Source organism: Passer montanus, unplaced genomic scaffold (assembly GCF_014805655.1).
Source record: "Passer montanus isolate IOZ18808 unplaced genomic scaffold, ASM1480565v1 scaffold50, whole genome shotgun sequence".
In the NCBI taxonomy this organism is placed as follows: Eukaryota; Metazoa; Chordata; class Aves; order Passeriformes; family Passeridae; genus Passer; species Passer montanus.
In genome coordinates, this window is record NW_024369930.1 from 5,467,446 (window position 1) to 5,485,748 (window position 18,303).

At 37.3% G+C, this 18,303-nt stretch overlaps 1 protein-coding gene across 3 annotated transcripts in view; it reads right to left on the reverse strand.

Moving 5' to 3' along the window:
- ORC5 (origin recognition complex subunit 5) overlaps positions 1-11,914 on the reverse strand; it is a 61,748-nt gene extending 49,834 nt beyond the window's left edge. For 2 of the 3 annotated variants that reach the window (XM_039723783.1, XM_039723785.1), the window contains exons 1-5: positions 11,873-11,914; positions 8,983-9,159; positions 7,454-7,546; positions 5,417-5,614; positions 1,880-1,954 (exon numbers count right to left, since the gene is read on the reverse strand). In XM_039723783.1, the coding sequence (XP_039579717.1) occupies positions 1,880-1,954; positions 5,417-5,614; positions 7,454-7,546; positions 8,983-9,093 (477 nt within the window). In that variant the 5' untranslated portion in view covers positions 9,094-9,159; positions 11,873-11,914. Of the gene's footprint in view, positions 1-1,879; positions 1,955-5,416; positions 5,615-7,453; positions 7,547-8,982; positions 9,160-11,778 lie in introns of all 3 variants that reach the window. The other variant, XM_039723784.1, reaches the window with a different exon arrangement.
- Between the last annotated feature and the right edge of the window lie 6,389 nt (positions 11,915-18,303).

Below are 18,303 nucleotides of genomic sequence, written 5' to 3' on the forward strand. Positions count from 1 at the left end.
ACACACAGACATCTCAAACCAAAACTGTAATATTGTTTACCTGTTTACTCACCCAACTGTTTTACTGGTTAACAACAATGGAGCTGTATATAGCAATATATTTTTGTAACAGAGTTTTTATTGACAAAATACCTGCTTCAGATTGGATGTTTTGATCAATAGGTAACAAAATGCTTCATATGAAAAATAATATTGTTTTATTTTGGTCACCCTTTAAAATATTTGCTACTTAATACGAAGCTGAAACTACCTGTGAAGATGATGTGTCATTTTCCCTCTCTGCAAGGTTTTTGCAACCATACTGAAAATTCTACCTAACAAAAGATGCTTTTAAAGATGGTTCTTCAAGAAAGAATTTGAAAACTATTAAGGCACCTACATGAAACAAAAGGAAGGGACCTGATGGAATTGACAGTGCTGTGAATTACTTGAAAGACATTTAAATGCTATTCCCTTCCCTGAAACGCAGTGAAAATCTTTTTGACTTACTTTTCCACTTCTTGTTGAAGTGGCACCCACCCATATTCTTTCCTGTTCCTTCTTCATCTTTATGGAACATAAATATTTTCTTCACTTCCAACAAGAAAGTATCTTCCTGCATTTCTTTCAGTTGGTTTCCTCTCCCAGAACTCCTAATGTTTCAGCTGACAGAATACTAAGGTACATTCAGTTCACTTCCTGACTGATCATTCAGCATGAAGAACCTCAGTATTGCCACCACCATCCTCAGAGAAATCAAGCATCCATGACCTACTCTTCAGCAGCGACCCGCCAGTGCCATGATACCCTTCACTACTACTGGTGGCATTCCTGGTCTCCTTTCACTCCAGGAAAGGAAGAGATGCAAGAGATTTGCTCCTACAACATTGCTCTGCAACACTGGCTGCACAACTGTTTTAGGAAGCCTCAGTCCAGAATCCAGAATTTAAGCAACTGGAATATCAGCATTCAAGACAACAGACTTGTTTGGAGGTTAGTTTTGAATCTGGGAGTGTTCCTCTGGCATATATGTAAGTCTTAATCTATGGGGGTTTGATCCCCGAACAGCAATTACAGACCCAAGTTTGCCTCCCTTCCCTGCAGAACTGGCTGTTTCTGCTTCAGGAGCAGCCTAGTCCAGAACATGGGCAGAACAGACAAAAAAGAGAGAGAAAATACACCAGCTGTCAGGATTAAGAACACAGCTGTGAATCAGTCTTCATTCAGTAATCAATGTGACCAGAAGATTAAGAGCACCACACAAAAGCTTTGAGATAACAAGCATAATTTCAGCTATTTACATGTTCAGATATTTCAAAGTACCAGCAACTTTACCGTTTTGTCTTCAGTTTCTTTTCAGGGAATGTACCATTTTTGCTTATTTCAAGGCAAAAGCTTTGATGCTTCAGAAGTGAGAAAGGAAATCACACTGTGGTTTACTCCAATCAGAAACTTACTGAGGCACAGTTCCAGGAGAAGTGTGAGAAAACTCTCTAGCAAGTCAAAGCACATTCACAGCTGCTGAGCTGTGCAGCTCCAGCCAAATTAAACAGCTGCTAGTCTCCTGAAAACTCATTCTTAAAAAGACAAATAACTGAGAAAAGACAGCTATATATCTGACATGAGCCTCCAAAGATTCTACACATCAGACGTTGTAAATAAGATACCATTAACTACAACTAAAAAAAAATTATGGATCTAATAAAAGTCTCCCAATATTTAAATAGTAGTTCAGTTTCTAGTTTTGACCACTGTTTTGGGGGACTGAGGCTTAATTTTGCAACTTTTCTCATCTAAAGAATCACTTATCTTGATCTGTGAGCTTGGATATACAGGTACCACATATTCAGTTACTTTCAACAGACAGGACACATATGATCATTTCTTTCCAGACACTCACCAACTCTTGAAGCCTAAGAAATGCTGGCAGGATGTTTGCTTCCATTTCCCTCAGCTGTTCTGCTCTATCCAGAACCTTTTAACAAAACAATGATATTATATAAACAAACTCAACTCCCACTCTCACATGGATTTAAAATTAATTCTTAGCTGCTGGAAACTGAATTGGAGAGATTACTGCTTCAAATGTGCTCCCAGGAAGCCCAAGCAGCTCTGCATCTAAAAAAGCACACAGTCCCTTCACAGGCCCTGTTCTCTTATGGCAGGAAGAATTATTATTTAAGTCTAGTCAGGAATATCACAACAAAGCCACAATATTCTTAACAACCATTGAAAACTCCATTTTCTCCCAAAATTCTTATGTTTCAAATTTACATGTAGTACAGTAGCACTGTAACTACATGTTCACTCTAGGAGAGTTGTCTTTTCCTACTATTATTTTTCAGAAACAAATAATAGCTGTTATTCTGAATTTTGAGAGAAACTGCTCTTGCCATTGTTTGCAGCCTAGGAATTTACAGGATTTACTGTATGCAAACTTCACACAGCAGTAACAGATGCAGCATATGTACAGTTTAAACGAGAAACATCTTAAGCAAATAACATTTTGGAGTCTGAAGAAATAAGACAGAAGCATGAAGACATCCATGGTTACTCTTTGGTAAAAAAAAAGTGTATTTCCAGCACACCTAAAATCTTGACAAGAATGAAAAAAGAGAAGAGAAAAACGTTTCTTTTGTGACTTATTTACTGCTTGCAATATAAATATAAATTCTGAAGCTCGTTACTTCTTTGGAATTATTGCTCTTGAGATAAAAACTGCAGGACCGTAGAAAACTGTATTTTCTATCCTATTACCTATTTCTCTCCATCAAAATCTTACATCTATCATTTCTGTTGTCCACAATAAGGTAAAGAACTTTATTTGGACAACCAAACATTTTCAGAAAATATTATTTCAGAATCCCACCACACAAATCTGAAAGAACTATCTCTGCATCAATATCTCACACTTTGTGAATTTATTAAAAACTACAATATATGATTTGATATTGATATCTGCATTTGGTTCATGTAATAAGTGACTTCAGGAATGAAGACTGCTTTACACTACAGACCAAAGAGTGGCTGTGTATTTTTACTAATAAAATACTGCTTATTGGACCCAGTGACATGCAGCTACCAAACACAAAGCTTTAAGGTCTTGACCTAAGCATATCACATTTTTAGTTAAATGGGAAACTACAGTTCCTACTTACAGCATAAAAAATACACTGTGACCCTGCCTTGTGGAAAATGTCAAGTGGTTCATAGAAACAGCCTTCCCCCAGGTCTATAAATCTATGCCTTATTTTTTGGTGTCCATATAGACTTGCCACTCTTTAATTTTTTTAAAAGACCTATACTTTTTAAAACTGGCTGCTCACTTACATTTAAAAAAAGTAGCTTGATACTTCTGTAAAGTGCTAAATATTGTAAATGTATGAATGACAAGTTATATCAACTCCAATTTTTCAGGTAGTTAAAATGAATAAATTCATTTTTCATAAATAATCACAAGTATTCAGCACCTATGCTTGGGTTAAGAGAAACATTTAGAATCCTTTGCTCGAAAGTAAACATTTATCTTGATTTACTCTGAGTTAATTGAGCTGAAATATTACATTATTTACTACTGAAATGAAATGGAAAAAGTCAGCATTGCCAGTTTATGTTACCAGCATGCTGGTCTTCCATCAGTCTCAATTTAACCACTCTACAATAAATCCAGATGACATAGGTTAATAAACACGAATTGATTTCTCCCATTCCTGCCTGTTCCCATGCAGAATGTAATTGAAATACTAATTTAATACTTAATTCTTCCAAGGCAACAACTATTTTCATGATACAATTGAACCTTTTTAGTTATTTAATGCTTTTCTTTCTACAAGCATTGTTCAAGAACTTTCTGATTTCCTGTGTGATGCCAATTTTCAAAGAATACATGAAGAATTCTTTACTGATACAAAACAGTTTTTAATCCAAATACTAATCTGAAAGAAAGACTTTACTGCAAGAAGTATTATGTGAAATACACTGAATGTTATTGGAGAGATAAATTTCGTGCTTATGGAAATGCTGAAGAATGTCAAAATCACTTTTGTGACAGTAAGTTAAACTACTTCTATTTATAACTTTTTATCTGTTTTAAGTGTTGGCACATTATTTTCTTCATTCCATGTCTAAGAAGTATGTCAAATTTATTAACCTTGTAACCTATAGGAAACAATGAGATAGTGCTGTTTCCACTAAACATGATAGGAAGTTATTTAACTCAGTGGCAAAATATTCTTAAATGGGACTAAAACATATTTAACTATAGCCTGTGAAACAGAATGAATAATGTTCAGTATAATTATGAACTTCTTGTTTGACTGCAAAGAAACCCTAAAGCAGTATGGGCACATTGAAAGCTTAATGACCCTTGGTAATCACACTGCATGTTTCTCACAACAATCAATCTTAACCATGTTCTTGTTTTCTTAAATAATCAATTTCAACTCTTTTAAAAAAAAAACTAAATTCCTACTGCTCGCCTAAAATTTTGAATTTTGGTCTGAGTATTCTGCAGGTCTACACTATATATATATATATATATATGTATACACACATTTACACACCACTAATGCTACAGCTTTCATATTGTCCTTCCATCAGACCTCTTGTATGACTGAAATTTGTTTCCACGTTCATCTCTCAGCACACTAAATGCTGTTAGAGTCTGCAAATTTTGACTCCTTTATGTAGTTAAGATTATCATAGTCAAAAAACCCGAAGACCTCAACCAAATCCTAGTGTTCTAGTATTACTTTGATTCAATCATTCCTGCAACCTAAATTCTGATTCTTTTTCCTGCAGTCTGCTATTCATTCCACTTGAGCATATCACCAATTTTTTCACTGCAGTCTTTTTTTTTTCCCCATCTTAATTTTAAAACTATAGGTCCTGTCTCCGAGGGTCACAAGTGCAGCTGAAGATGTAAGATCTCAAAAGCATTTTCACAGAAGAAGTTATGCATTTTAGTTCCTTAGTATTATCCTTAAGTTTTATTCCAGGAAACCAAGCCTTGTCATTTGCATTCTCCATGTTCCTTTTTTCTGCCCTGGTCCCAACCTCTGCTTTCTCATTTGTGATGCTATTTTCACAAGGAAACAGATAAGCATGACTTAACTACTAATAAAACAAATATAGGCTCTCTATATTTAAAGACTTTGCAACACTATTACATCCCCAATTTAAAGGTGTGATATAATTTATGTTTATTATTAGTTATGCTACACAATTTGTGTGCAGGAAAAATTGTAAAACCAGGAGGAATACAGAACCTCACCTAAAGCCTGTAAGCCAACAGAAAGAATCTGTCAGCAGGTTCTGAAAGAGGTCTGCTGAGAAATTTAGTGCAAACTGCTCTATAAGGCACATACAAATGACCAACAGCCATTACTTGCACCCTCTTAGCAGGAATGGGACTGGACATGAAAATGAAATGACTTACAATGTATAATGTTTCATCTTGAAGCCCCTGACTGGCCAGAGTTTGTTTAAAGAGACGAACAAAGTCATTCAAAGTATCACAGCGCACAGGAGGGGTCTGCTCCGTGCCAGATGAGCTGCTTTGCAGCTGGATGAGAATTTCTTCTAGCAGAAGTCGTGATGTGAAGTATTCCACACAGTTCACAAACACATGAGGAAGCTGAAGAGAACAAGAAAAATGATACAACTGTTTGGCTTTTTCAGTGTAAATACTCCAGAAAGAGTTTTCTCTTCCGTATGAGAGAACCAAAGAAACCATACCCTGCCAACAGAATATAGTGCAAGTACCAAAATAACTTGTTAAAAAAAGATCAATTATGTACCTAGTCAAAATATTATGTATCACAAACTGAAGAGAGAGCTGATGAATCTTCAAAAGGAAGTACACCACCTAACTATGTTTAAACACTGAAGCACAATGCATCCTTCAACTATGTTGAAAAACTGTGAGCAATACACAAAAAGAAAACCAAATAGCATTTAGCTCAAAGAAATTTAGACAACTGTAAGATAAAATGGTTTATTATGAATTACAGTCTAGAAAACACAGACATCTCAAAGAAAGTAATCTCCCCAGCACACTCCCAAGAACTACTGTGAACATTTTTGGCATTCAATGCATACAAATGATAAAGTGTAAGTTTCTGTATCAAACTCATGTCATCAGCATGATTGAACAGAACATTTTCAGAAAAGCAGATCTTTCCAAGCAAACAGTGAGTGAAAAAAACAGAGTATGAGATATAAGTATCAATTTAGTAATATTGAAAATCTAGAGTCAGTTGTCTTTAAATAAAAGGCACTGTAAGCCATAAAATAATACCAGTAGTCAAAACTACCTAAGGCAAAAAAAGATAATTTTCTAGCAACTCTATTTTTAAGACATAGTTTATCTGCACAACTCCATAATCTCTGGTAAGGCAGATGCTCTTTTTCACACTGAACGTTAAAACCTCTGGAAAACATTAGTCACTGGGATGCAGGAATAGTGGCTGTTTATAATAAAAAAAAAATCCAAGTACTTCATTCCAATCTTCCTACTGAAAATACAATATGATTCAGCAGATGTAGGGAAGTATGGGTAATGCTGGCAATCCACTCACCCAGCATGTGAGCTTTCCTATGATTTTGAACACCATTAAAAAGAAAGGGCTACATCACCAAAAAGCAGCTATTCAAAGTGCTGCACCTCCATAGCAGAAGGAAAGCTGGGTGCCTCAGATGTGACTCACACCACCACAGTCCACAGGAGACACCCACACATGCACAAGAAGCTCTGCAGAGAGAGCTGCTGCTCAGACCAGCTGCGTCCCAGGGCCTGGCCACATCTTCAGATATGCTGTGAGAGGTCAGCTCAGTGCTGTGAGCTACTGTGAAGGCTACTTCAAGGAAGAGGACCATAAACCCCTGCCTTCTACTCCTCTCCCTCTGCAGAACCTTTAATGAAGGGGGTCTCTGCATAAAACCTGCAGATAAAGTGAGAAGCTCACTCTGGACAAGCTGGAAGTATCAGAGCTATAGAAACACACAAATGGAAATTTATGGTTTAGGCATGAAGTGAGCACTTGTCATTGGATTTAAATCCCTGAATTTCAAGACTGACAAAGACAGAGATATTAACAGATCTAGATGGAAATTTCTGTAATGACACCCTTCAACACAGGACAACTTTAAAGCATGTGTTGGAAAAAATTAAAACAAGCAGTCAACGGAGCTACTTCAGGCTAAGTCATGGAGACAAGGTGAACAATATTTTCCTCCTTTTTTATCTTTTTTAAACTTTCTTTTAGAAGTTATTATGATTTATATCTCAGTATGCAAAATTTCATTTTTTCCTAGGTGCCATAGTGAGTGATGCATTCATGACAAAGTAAGTGGAGGAGAAGAATCAGGAAGGCAGAAATGGCTGAGGAAACAAACCCCTTTGAAAAAGCAGAGGCTATTTTGAGGAACCACGGTTATGAAGTGTAAATCCAACATGCTTTGTGACCATTCTTACCTGTAAGGTAGTTAGAAGAGTTTTCATCACATAAGTTTTTCCACTAGATGTGTGTCCATAGATAAAGATGGATGGAAAACTAAAGTGCTGACGCTAAGGGGAAAAAAAAAAAGTTGTTGTTTCTTTTTTTCATTCAACAGATAAAAGATTTAACAATGAACTTTCCCCCTGAAAGAAAAGTTCTCCTAAATTGAGGCCTTAAATATAAAATACAGCAATTATTACAGAATCAGCAAGATCAAGTATTATGTTAGAACTTTACTGAAATGCTGGGGGGTAAGTTGCAAGAATCAAGCATCACATAACTCCAGTGAAACTTCTCCAATTAACAACAAAACCACACACACAGTGGGCTCTTAATTCAAATTAGTTAACTAACTGAAACAAAACCTTGGCAAGCACAAATTGCAAGCCACACATTCCCCCAACGTCTGCAAACACTAGAAATTGTCTTTCTTTTCATTAGGACCAAACAGAAAAGAATAAAATGGCGTGTTGGAGGAGATGGTAAAGCTTGCTCTTCTTTCACAAGCTAATATTTGATGTAGCTATTTATTTAATGATTCTGATGCTGTTAACTACATGAAACTGTCTTAAGATGCAGGGAAAAGAATGGAATTATTATTTTTCTACATTCTGAACAGGTTTTCACACAGGTGATTATGAAAACACAGATTTTTGTTTTAATTTCTAAGAATATAAGTATATTGACATAAAAATTAATACAAAAATAAAATTGACACTTTTAATAAAAAATAATAGTCAGTTTATCAAAGATGAAACCCTCTTGTGCAAGACATGCAGGTTTGAGTATCTGTACATTGATCAAGAATTGAAGTATCTATTTTTAAGAAGAACTGTTGCCACTATGCTTGTAACATACTGAAAACTTAAATACTGTAACTTGATGTTACTATTATTAGTATCCATAATTAAAGACAGAAAACAGATACTAATTTCCAGTTAATTACTGAATGTAAGCAGACATTCTGCAAGCAAACTGTTTACAAGTTTGCAGATGAAAATCCCCATTACTTTTTCTCACAGCTCTGTGAAGCAGTAACAGAATCATTTAACAAGCCAATGGTTTCTAACTCTTATGACCAGCCTCAAAACTACTAAGAATCAGAACAATTTAATGTACTTAGAATTCAGACACTCAGATTACATTAACAGGTCAAAACCAAACAGAATTTCTACACTGACACTGAAAAAAATTACCCCTTAACTTCAGGTCTAGGAGAAAGAGATTTGCTCCCTGGTACTAACTGGCAAAGACAGAGCAGAGCTGTGGCAAAATCAGAATTCAGAGACAAAGACACAAATAGCTCTAAGTTTGTTTAGGTCCTTCCAGCTGCAAGACATCTTTCAACCTTCCAACGTATCAGAACCTATTGCCAAACACTAATGTTAAAGATGGTAACAAAATCATGTTCACAGTGACATCACAAACACACCCTTCAATTTCTATTGTCCCCCTGAGACAGCAGAAGGCTTTGATCTGTCAAACACAAAGACAAGAGCACTACCTCGCCAAATACTGACAGCAAGGTGGACACCTGGGACTCTCGACAAGGCACCAAGCTCTCCAAGTGAAGCAGGGCAGCTGCTGGGTACGCTGGGTGTTCGAGATTCGGCATTTTGATATTCCTGTCACCTAAACATGCATGTCCCTTCTGAGGTGAGGAGACAAGAAATAGAGTGATCTGGAAAATAAAAAGTTTGCATTATCATTTCCTTCCATACACATAAAAGGAATGGGAATTGACAGAAAACCTAAACAGACATTCTAGCACAAGATAAGGGTGTAAGTATGATAGACTTTAAAGACTTGGGTAAAATTGCACTTAACTATGAATGGCATTATACTGACATTTCCACACCTGACAAAATCCAAAAAAGCAAATCTAAACTGAAAGTATACAGGATATGAACAAATCAATACAAGAATTATCCTAGTTTAGTTAACTGAGGAATTACAAATTCTGGTTTTATATACATTTAAAAGTAGCAAGAGAACATGTATAAGTAAAGTAGATTAGTCACAGATCATCACCTCCCTGAACAGTCCATAAACAAGGATTTACAAACAGGAAAGAGGCAGGACACAGGGAAAGATAAGGATGACAAAGTAATAGATCTCTTGCTTCTAAGAGGAATGGTAACCCCATCTTGAAAGGAGCACAGGCATATGAAAAAATCCAGTTGATGGTAAAGACTGGAAATACTCCTTAAAAATAGCAGGAGTCCAAACCAGTTACATAAAACTAACAGTAATGCCAATCTACCTTTTAGACAAGGACTAGATAAGTTAAAACAAAGGTCTTGATTGCTCTAACACTGGGAAGACTGGGGTTTAGTGACAGAACATAGAAAAACACCTCAAAGATATTCTTTGCCTGCACTTCTAAAAGTGCTGGAAAGATGGGACTTTCACCTGTTGTCATGCAGGAGAACTGAAATGACCCCAACAGCTGGATTCTGACTTTGTCAAACACAACATGACAACCAAAAAGCAAGTTTGGAAGTTTCATTAAGGCAATAAAGATACCTCACCAACTGACAGGATCATCTGTATGTTATAATGACAAAGATAATAAAACAAAGCACTCCCAACTGTTTTAAATATAAGTATTTACAGACAAATACATTACATGGTTATAAATACAACAGCACAGGAAAAAAAGATTAGGTTAGCAGAAGGAAATCAGAAATAGCAAGGTAAAGGGAAAACAAACTGTTCTGAAGTGCAGGAGGGGATTGCACTAACAAGAGAGCTTCTGGGGTACAAGGAGGTTGTAAATATAAATGTATTTATGGAAATACCTTAAAATACAGTTCCTTTTGGGACCAATCTCTGGTAAATATTTCCATAAATAGACTTGAGAAAATATTTTTTCTTTTATCTTTACACTATGCCTTTGGAATTTTCTAAAGTAAAAGCTGGGATTGCAGAATCAACAGAAAAGTAAGTGGAATTAATGAGGAAAACAAAGAATATCCCTGATGACAAAAGTAATTCAGTACTTGTATTACATCTGTTTGAAAGTAATCACATCACACATAACAAGGACTACAGTTAGATATCAAGAAACTAAATCTGAAGTAACTTGAAAAATAAGTTATTTATAAGTCAATCACATATTAAGTGTGGGAAGTAAAAGTAATCCTGCTGTCAGGGGCAAAAAAAACCCCACAATCATTTGTATCAAGCAAACTATTTCCTATACACAGAACCATACAAATAGCCTTTGCCCATTTGACCAGCTTTGAATGGGTCTGTGCATCTCCCCACCGTATCTATTCAAAATGGAATGAAGACACAAAAAAATAAATAGCTTGATTAAGGCTGCTATCTAAAAATTAGCTAGGTATTTCAAGGACGAAAAGAAAAAAATTATGACAGGAGCCTCTAAAGCCAAGGACAAACAAGTGGGGGAAAAGTTCTAGAAAGGGCTAAAAAACTTGTGTAAATTTAAGAAAAAAAAAAAATAAGGCAGCCCTTTTCCCTTTTGCTCCATTGACTACATGAGAGCAGCTTGACTGTGTCCCAAATACACCTGAAGCCATAAAATATTTCAGCTTTTTAAGGCCACTTCCAGGCGAACTTGCCCCCGGGGAAGCAGAGATCGCCCGCGGATTGCGGGGTACCTGCCAGCCCCGCCTGCTCTCCCAAACCCCGGCAACTTTCACCAAACACATTCCAAACACATTTCAGCCCGTTCTCACATTTTCATGCCAGGATGAAAACTACATCTCTACGGGCTATGCGTAGGCGTGTCAATCTCCAACCCCACTCACGAGCTCACAAGAGAAAGGATGCCTAGAGCAACGCGTTCACAAAACAATTCATTTAGGTTAAATGCCAATGATAACACAAAGGTAAGTAGCAGCCAAAACTTGAATTCCAGCCGGGGAAAGTTGTACGTGTAACTCCAGCCAGACCGGGAAGGTGATAAAAGCACTTTTCAGCTGAGACCGAGTAAAGCGCTTAAGAGCACAAGTTAAACTTCACGGCGGGACTTTATGATTTACCAGAACTTCTCTCAACTCCCAAATATACCTACAGCTGCAGCCCTTCCACACTCTAGCATAAAAAATGGCATAGAGAAATAGTTGAACTTAAGAGATTAGCACGGCTCTGCGTCCCCTCAGGCCCCCTGGCCGGCACGGGCGTGCCCTGGCTGAGGGGAATGACGACCCCCGGCCTCCATCGAGCGCGGCTTAAGGGCTCCTTCCGCCACGCGCGGGAGAGGCTGAGGCTGCTCCCGGCCTAGGGGCCGGCTCCAGCCCGCGGCGGGTTTCGCTCCCGCACCGACTCTTACCGAGAAAGCAGAGCAGAAGCAGGTCTGCCCCTTCGGCTCCTCACGGCCCTCCCTTCTTTCTTCCCTCCTTCCCGCCCGCCCCGGCTCCTCTCACCGGCTCCGCTCCCGCCACCGCTGCCGCCCCGCGCGCGCCGCTGCCCCGCCTCCTCCGCCCGTGCGCATGCGCCGTGGCCACGGCGGGTCCTCCTGGGGCGGGGCGGCCGTGAGGGGAATTCGGCGCTTCCACCGCCAAGTATCCCACAGGGTATCCCATGTTATCCCGCTGGGAGAGGTGCTGGGCCACTCTGCCGCTCACCCAGCCGGGTATCCCGCAGGATATCTTTATGTTATCCCTGTGGGATAGCCGCCGGGCGCTGTGCCGCCGCGGGAGCCCCAGGGCTGAGCCATTTCTCCCACAGGGACAGGCATGAGGCTGCTGCAAAATGGGAAACATGTAAACTTTTCTTAGGAAGGGATGTTCTTTGGTCTTTGCGTACTTTGAAATCCAATCGACAAGAAGGGAGAATTAATCCGTGAAAGGCTAACAAGCTCTAAGCCGTGACCAGGTGTTAGAAGGACGAATTACTTGATAGAATTGCCGTGTTGAGGTCCGGGGCTGGCCGTGTTCCAGCGGTCTCAGACCTCGGGGGAGGTGACCAAGGCTTGGGAAGAGGGATGCTGGTGGACACAAAGGATGCAGAATTTACCGGACTCCAGAACGGTTGGCAGAACACCCGAGATAAGCAAAAAATTTTAAAAGCCAACTGTGCTAAATCAGCTCCGACTGGGTAAAAGGTAATTCTAATTTCAGCAGGGGCAGATGGTGACCATGGAGCCGAGAAACGCCCAGACCCAAAAGAAGAGAAAGTTTGAGCATGTGAACTAATTAGCTTGAGAAGCAAGAGAATCATTAGATAATGAATACTAATTAATAAGAGAACTGTAACTTGTAGGAAATGAACACTAACTCCATTGTTTGCTAAAATGTGTAAATAGTAAAAAGTCTTGATAGTTGGGGTGTTTGATCTCTGGAATATCACCAAGTCCCCAGGCTTGTGCAACTCAGAAATAAATAATCAATGTCTCTTCTGAGTGTATAATTATTGGCTTGTTGCATGCTAGGTAATAAATCTGATTTTTGTGGACAAGTGGAGCCCAACTTACACATATAAAGTGCACATAACTTACATCTATTCATACACAAAACTGCTTAAAGCCAGGTCTCTGGAGCCTGTGCTCCTCTGAAAATACATAACCATAGGTTCAAATTACAGCTGAAGTTATATTATGCATAAGCAGTGCACACTGTATTAGAGGGATAAATGTGACGACTGCATGCTGGGTTATGAAAATTAAAGTGATAAACTCCTTCTGTACTCGGAGTTGGGTGCAACATTAAATAAGTAAATAAGACTTATGTGAATCAAGCATGGCTTATTTTTAGCAGTTAGGGTTTTTTGTAAATATTCATGTCCATACACAATCATCATGGCTTGGCCTGAACAATATTTCAGATTTTTAGATATATGTTGTAAATTTATAACTGAAATCAATCTGAATGGAATTACCTAAAGAGAAGCAAAAAAACCCCCCCTGATTTATGGTTATCTGTACCATATAGATAACCATATCTATACCATGGTACAGATACCATATATCTATACCATATTTGTGTAAAGTCTTGTTTTTTGGTTGTTTTTTTTTTAATGGCCTGCTATTTATCAGTTTTGATAAAGCATTATAATATGCTGAAATTATTGTTACTGCTACTGAATTTGTATATATGTTTACAAAAGTTGTTGTATTACTAGTTCAGTCCACTTCTTGACTTGAGATAAAATCTTTATTTGGAACAATAAGTATGTTTTAAAGTGTCATATCAAGGTCTATGCTTCCCAACAGAGTGAAATGCTTTTTTTTCCAGCTTTTGAAACCATGGAACCCATTGGGACAGATTGCTGTGCATACAGATGGACCATGTTTCAGAAAAAAAAATCCAAATACAATAACTGAAAGAAGTCTCAGTGAGTCCACATTTGTATAGTGTATGTGGGAGACGAAATTAAATACTTTGGAAGCAGTTCTTAGTGATGTTTAGAACTTGCATCTTCTATGGATGACTGCTGAGCAAATCTGAAAATTGGTTTGGAGTTGAGCAGGAATCTGAAAACAAGAGGTCAGTTTTTAAACATGTAGTTTTCAATTCAGTGATTCTGTTGGGGAATCAATGGTTCAGGCTGGAGTGCCTCCCAAGGTCACTTCAACACAACATGAATCCATTTTACTCACAGAGGAGAGTCTCACTCCCTGCTGTGTCCCCACTTCCACTCATTTTCTGGTCCTAGCATTGGAGTGGTTTATGAAGAGAGATTGTTGAGGGAACCAGTCCAGTTGAAATCAACCCAAAAGATACTCCAGTGATTACTGCCTCACTTCCAGAAGCCTGCTTATTAACTGGATGGGACCTCCACTCCTGTCTTGTTTAGCTTCCAGTCTGCAGTTCAGAAAAAATGCCCAGTAACAATTCTGCTTTTTAATCCAGAGTGCCACCATTATAACTATGAGATAAAACTCAAAAAAAAAAATAAATCTGTGTAGCTTTAGGAGTTTAAAATCATTGAGAATATTGTTATTGATTGAAATGGTGGTACTATAATGCTATGTTTTCGTAGGACTTACTTGAAGTAACTACCATAGAATCCTGGACTCTTAAATCTGAAAATTAAAAACTATCACAGAAGACCACTGAACACTCCTGTCATTTTCTTGGGCATATCAGTGTCCATATATTCCTATAGAAATCTCTACTTCCCAGAAAAACTGTTTAAATTTAGTAAGTATGACTTTGATTTTCTTTCAAGAGGCCAAAATTGTTTAGTAGCACTTGCTGGAGATAGATTTCATGCCTAACTATAGGTGGTTATGTGTAGCATAATGAATTTCAGTTTAGATCTTTCATCAACACAGTTTTCACTGATGTCACCCAATATGCATTTCTGAAGAGCTTTAAATTATTTCTCGATTTATACTAAGCTGTCACATGTCTTTTTATCTTATTCTGGTTATGAGTTGCTTAGATACCAAATATAAAATGAAGCAAACAGTAAACTGAGGCTTGAAACTTGCATGTAACAGAGCAGGAGACAGACCTTTCTCACTGTATTTGTGGTCTGGTATTTTATATTAACACTTTTTTTCTTTGTAAAGCTTATTTTCAGTACATGTAGTGATTAATTTTCATTCAGGTTTTTGTATCCACAGTTCCAGTTCAGCAGCAAACTTTAAGTATAGAATATTCACTCATTTGGTTCAAATCAGTTCTTAAATTTATGTATTTAAGTGCATTACAGGATTATATTCTTTATATATGTCTTTCTATATATCTAAATGGAACCATGTATAGAACACATACATATTTATCTAGGTTCTGTATTTATGTAGAGCTATATAGAAGGAATTATGTGAATAGAATATGTGCAGTATTTTTTTTTATTTCTCCCTTCTTTCCAAGATACATTTTGCCAGAGGTCCCATTGTGTAGGGTGCTATTGAGACTGCATCCAGATTATTTTTTAGCAGTCTCTTCCTATTCCAAAAAGTCAATTGCAGCTGACAAAGGTGCAGAAAAGCACTTTGACAAAGAGCAGGAAGAAAATACTACTTTGGAAAGATGTTCACTTGAAAGCACCATTGAGGTGGTTTAAGAAATGACTGCCGCCACATTTCCTGCCTTGTTGGATGATACAGCTCTTTCAACAGAGCAAATGGAAAGGATAGTGTCATTATCTACCTCTACACAAATCATCCACTTAAATTCCCAGGTAAAGATTATTTAAAATATATATGGGGTGATTTTTCTTCAAAATGGATGAAATTTCTCAAGTGACTTATCTCATTGTCCTGAAAACGAAACAAGAAAGTTCAGGGTAGTTAGGCTTTGTAAAAGCAGATTTGGATGAAAGGGCTTTGAGTTACATCACGAGAAATAGTCCCTGGAGACAGTTCTGTGGGCAGTGAATAGCAGGAGCACAGGATATTCCCTTCACATCTTTTGCTGACTCCCAGTCATCCCATGTCAGTGCCAAGGGGTAATGCCAGTGGTGACCTGGCACTGCTCACAGCCAGCAGGGGTTCTCTTCCACCAGCACTTGGCAGCAGAATCAGAAACAGAGATTTGATCCATAATTTCTCATTAAGTTTGCTAAAGATAGACAATGATGAATGTTTAACAATCTAATCGTTAGTGATTATAATCACCAACAGTGGATTTTCAAGGAATTAGGAGTAATTAGGCTCTCATTTATAACTCATTATTATGAAAAACAGTAATTCTATGGATTAAATACTCCCATAGTATCTAATGCAGAGAATTTTGCAGACAGAAATATATGATGAACGATCTAGAGTTTGAGATCTCCAAATGAGATCTGACAAAAATATCACCACAGGCAATTACTGCTAAATTTCAGCTGGTTGCTTAGACAAATCTATTGCACAGTATCATAACAGTTTACTTAGAATTTAGGCCTCAAGGGAAGCAGTCTGTTAAAGGTGAAGGAGAGAAAATAAATACCTTTCCTCAAGCTGCCAATAAACAAAGTCAATTCATACTGGAGATATCTTAATTTTTAGTTACATTTCCATTAATTCTAGGCATGTTTGTTTTCCAGATTATTTTTCTGGGGAAATTATGTTCTACCACCAACATCCTCAGTTAAATCAATGTATTAACTAGTATCCTTATTTCTCTGAGAAGGTACATAGAGGATTGCAGGAATTTACTTATTCCTCACAGAGAATATTTATCAGGAGTGTATCAGTTTTGGATACAAAACTGCTGAGGTTTGATAAATTATTTTATATTCTTTATAAATCAGAAGGCGTTGTAGGTATGTTACCAAAACATGTTACTTATCCTTATATATTTAGATTATGAAAGTTGTGCCAAAGAGATATAATTTCCTGCTCAGGTTAGTTCTACCTGGAAATTCTTGATTTACTTGCCTAAATGCCTGAACATAGACTGAATTTGTTAGGCATGTGAGTTTGGACACAATGCATTTGCATAACTGGCATTTGTTTGTAGATCCCAGTGTGAATTGAAATAAAACTGAGCTTCTTTTCATCTGTACTAAATTCGCCATAGTCCAAAAAGTAACTTACACTACATTTATCTTCGTTCATGTGCTGGGTCCCCTGAACAGAGCCTGACAGCCTTGGCTCCAGCTTTACCCCATTTACAGTCTCCAGCACTGGGACATGACAGCCTAGCAATTTTAAAGTGATTTTTTTAATCTCTCATGACATCATCTGTGATACAGGATTCACATTCCCAGGGAGCATAGTCTGTTGGGAGGGTTTTGCTTTCCTTAAATTGGAATGTAACTGTTGATACATTCATGGTGAAATGGTTTTCTTTCATGTGGGGTTGATATTATTTTGAAAGTGGTTGAGTTGATTGTTGTTTCGTACTCATAGCAATATCATTTCTGTGGGATTTTTTTTTTGCTAGCTTCCAATAAATTGTGAAAGATAGAGCACAACAGGTTTTTGTCAATATAGAATTGAAAGTTAATTTAATATTTAAAAAGAAAATCAACAAAATATTGAGTCTGCAGCAGAACGCAGCAACTGAGTCATCACAGTTGTGGACTAAACTATAATATCACATTTTAATCTAGAAAAGTAAAAAGCATTTAAATTTCTCTGTGGTCAGTTAGATTATTTACTAAGGCTAGTGAGAAATCCTATCTACTTCTCAGCTCAAACTTTTCCTTCAGCTTATTTTCCATGACCATTTAACTGTCTCAGTCTTATGCCAAACTCTCAGCAAAATAAATTTGGCATTTAGATAACTGCATTGGAAAAAAATTTCACACTAACAATTTTTAATAATCCTAATTAATCATTGATTAGTGCTAGTGACAGCAAAAAAAATTATTTGCTGTTTGCACTGAGCTGAATTAATTTACTTGTAAAATGAATGTAATTAACCACTAAGACTAACAATGAAAATGTATTAATCTTCCATTTCTATGCTCTATATCAAGAAAAAAGTGTCTGTTTGGTAAGTGATAAGCAAAGAAAAGCAAGGTGATTTCAGGTGGTAGATCTTTCATTGCATTTATCACCCATGTGTTGTGGTTTCTTTCAACTTCAATAAATAATACATTATTTGGAGAGAAAAGCAATGCAAACCTTGGTAGATAAGGCATTTTTTCTTACAGTACCCTTTGGGTAGCAGTAAGTGATCATGTAGGACTGACCTCTTTCTTCTTCATGTCTTTCAGCTACTTTGTCAATATTTATTACAGCTGCAGTTTTTTTCAAAGCATGCTAGCACTTAACTTACACAACCTATACTCAGCTTTTATCTGTAGAAAAATCTGTGCTGCCTTTGACAACTACTGCCCTTGGAAATGTTTTTCAGCTCTTTACTTCTAGTGTGGTCTCATAGTCAGGTATGCCCTGTGCTTATGACATACAAACAGCATTTTTGCTTATTATTCTTTTAGTAGTCAAAATTGAGTATTTAAAAATCAGCTT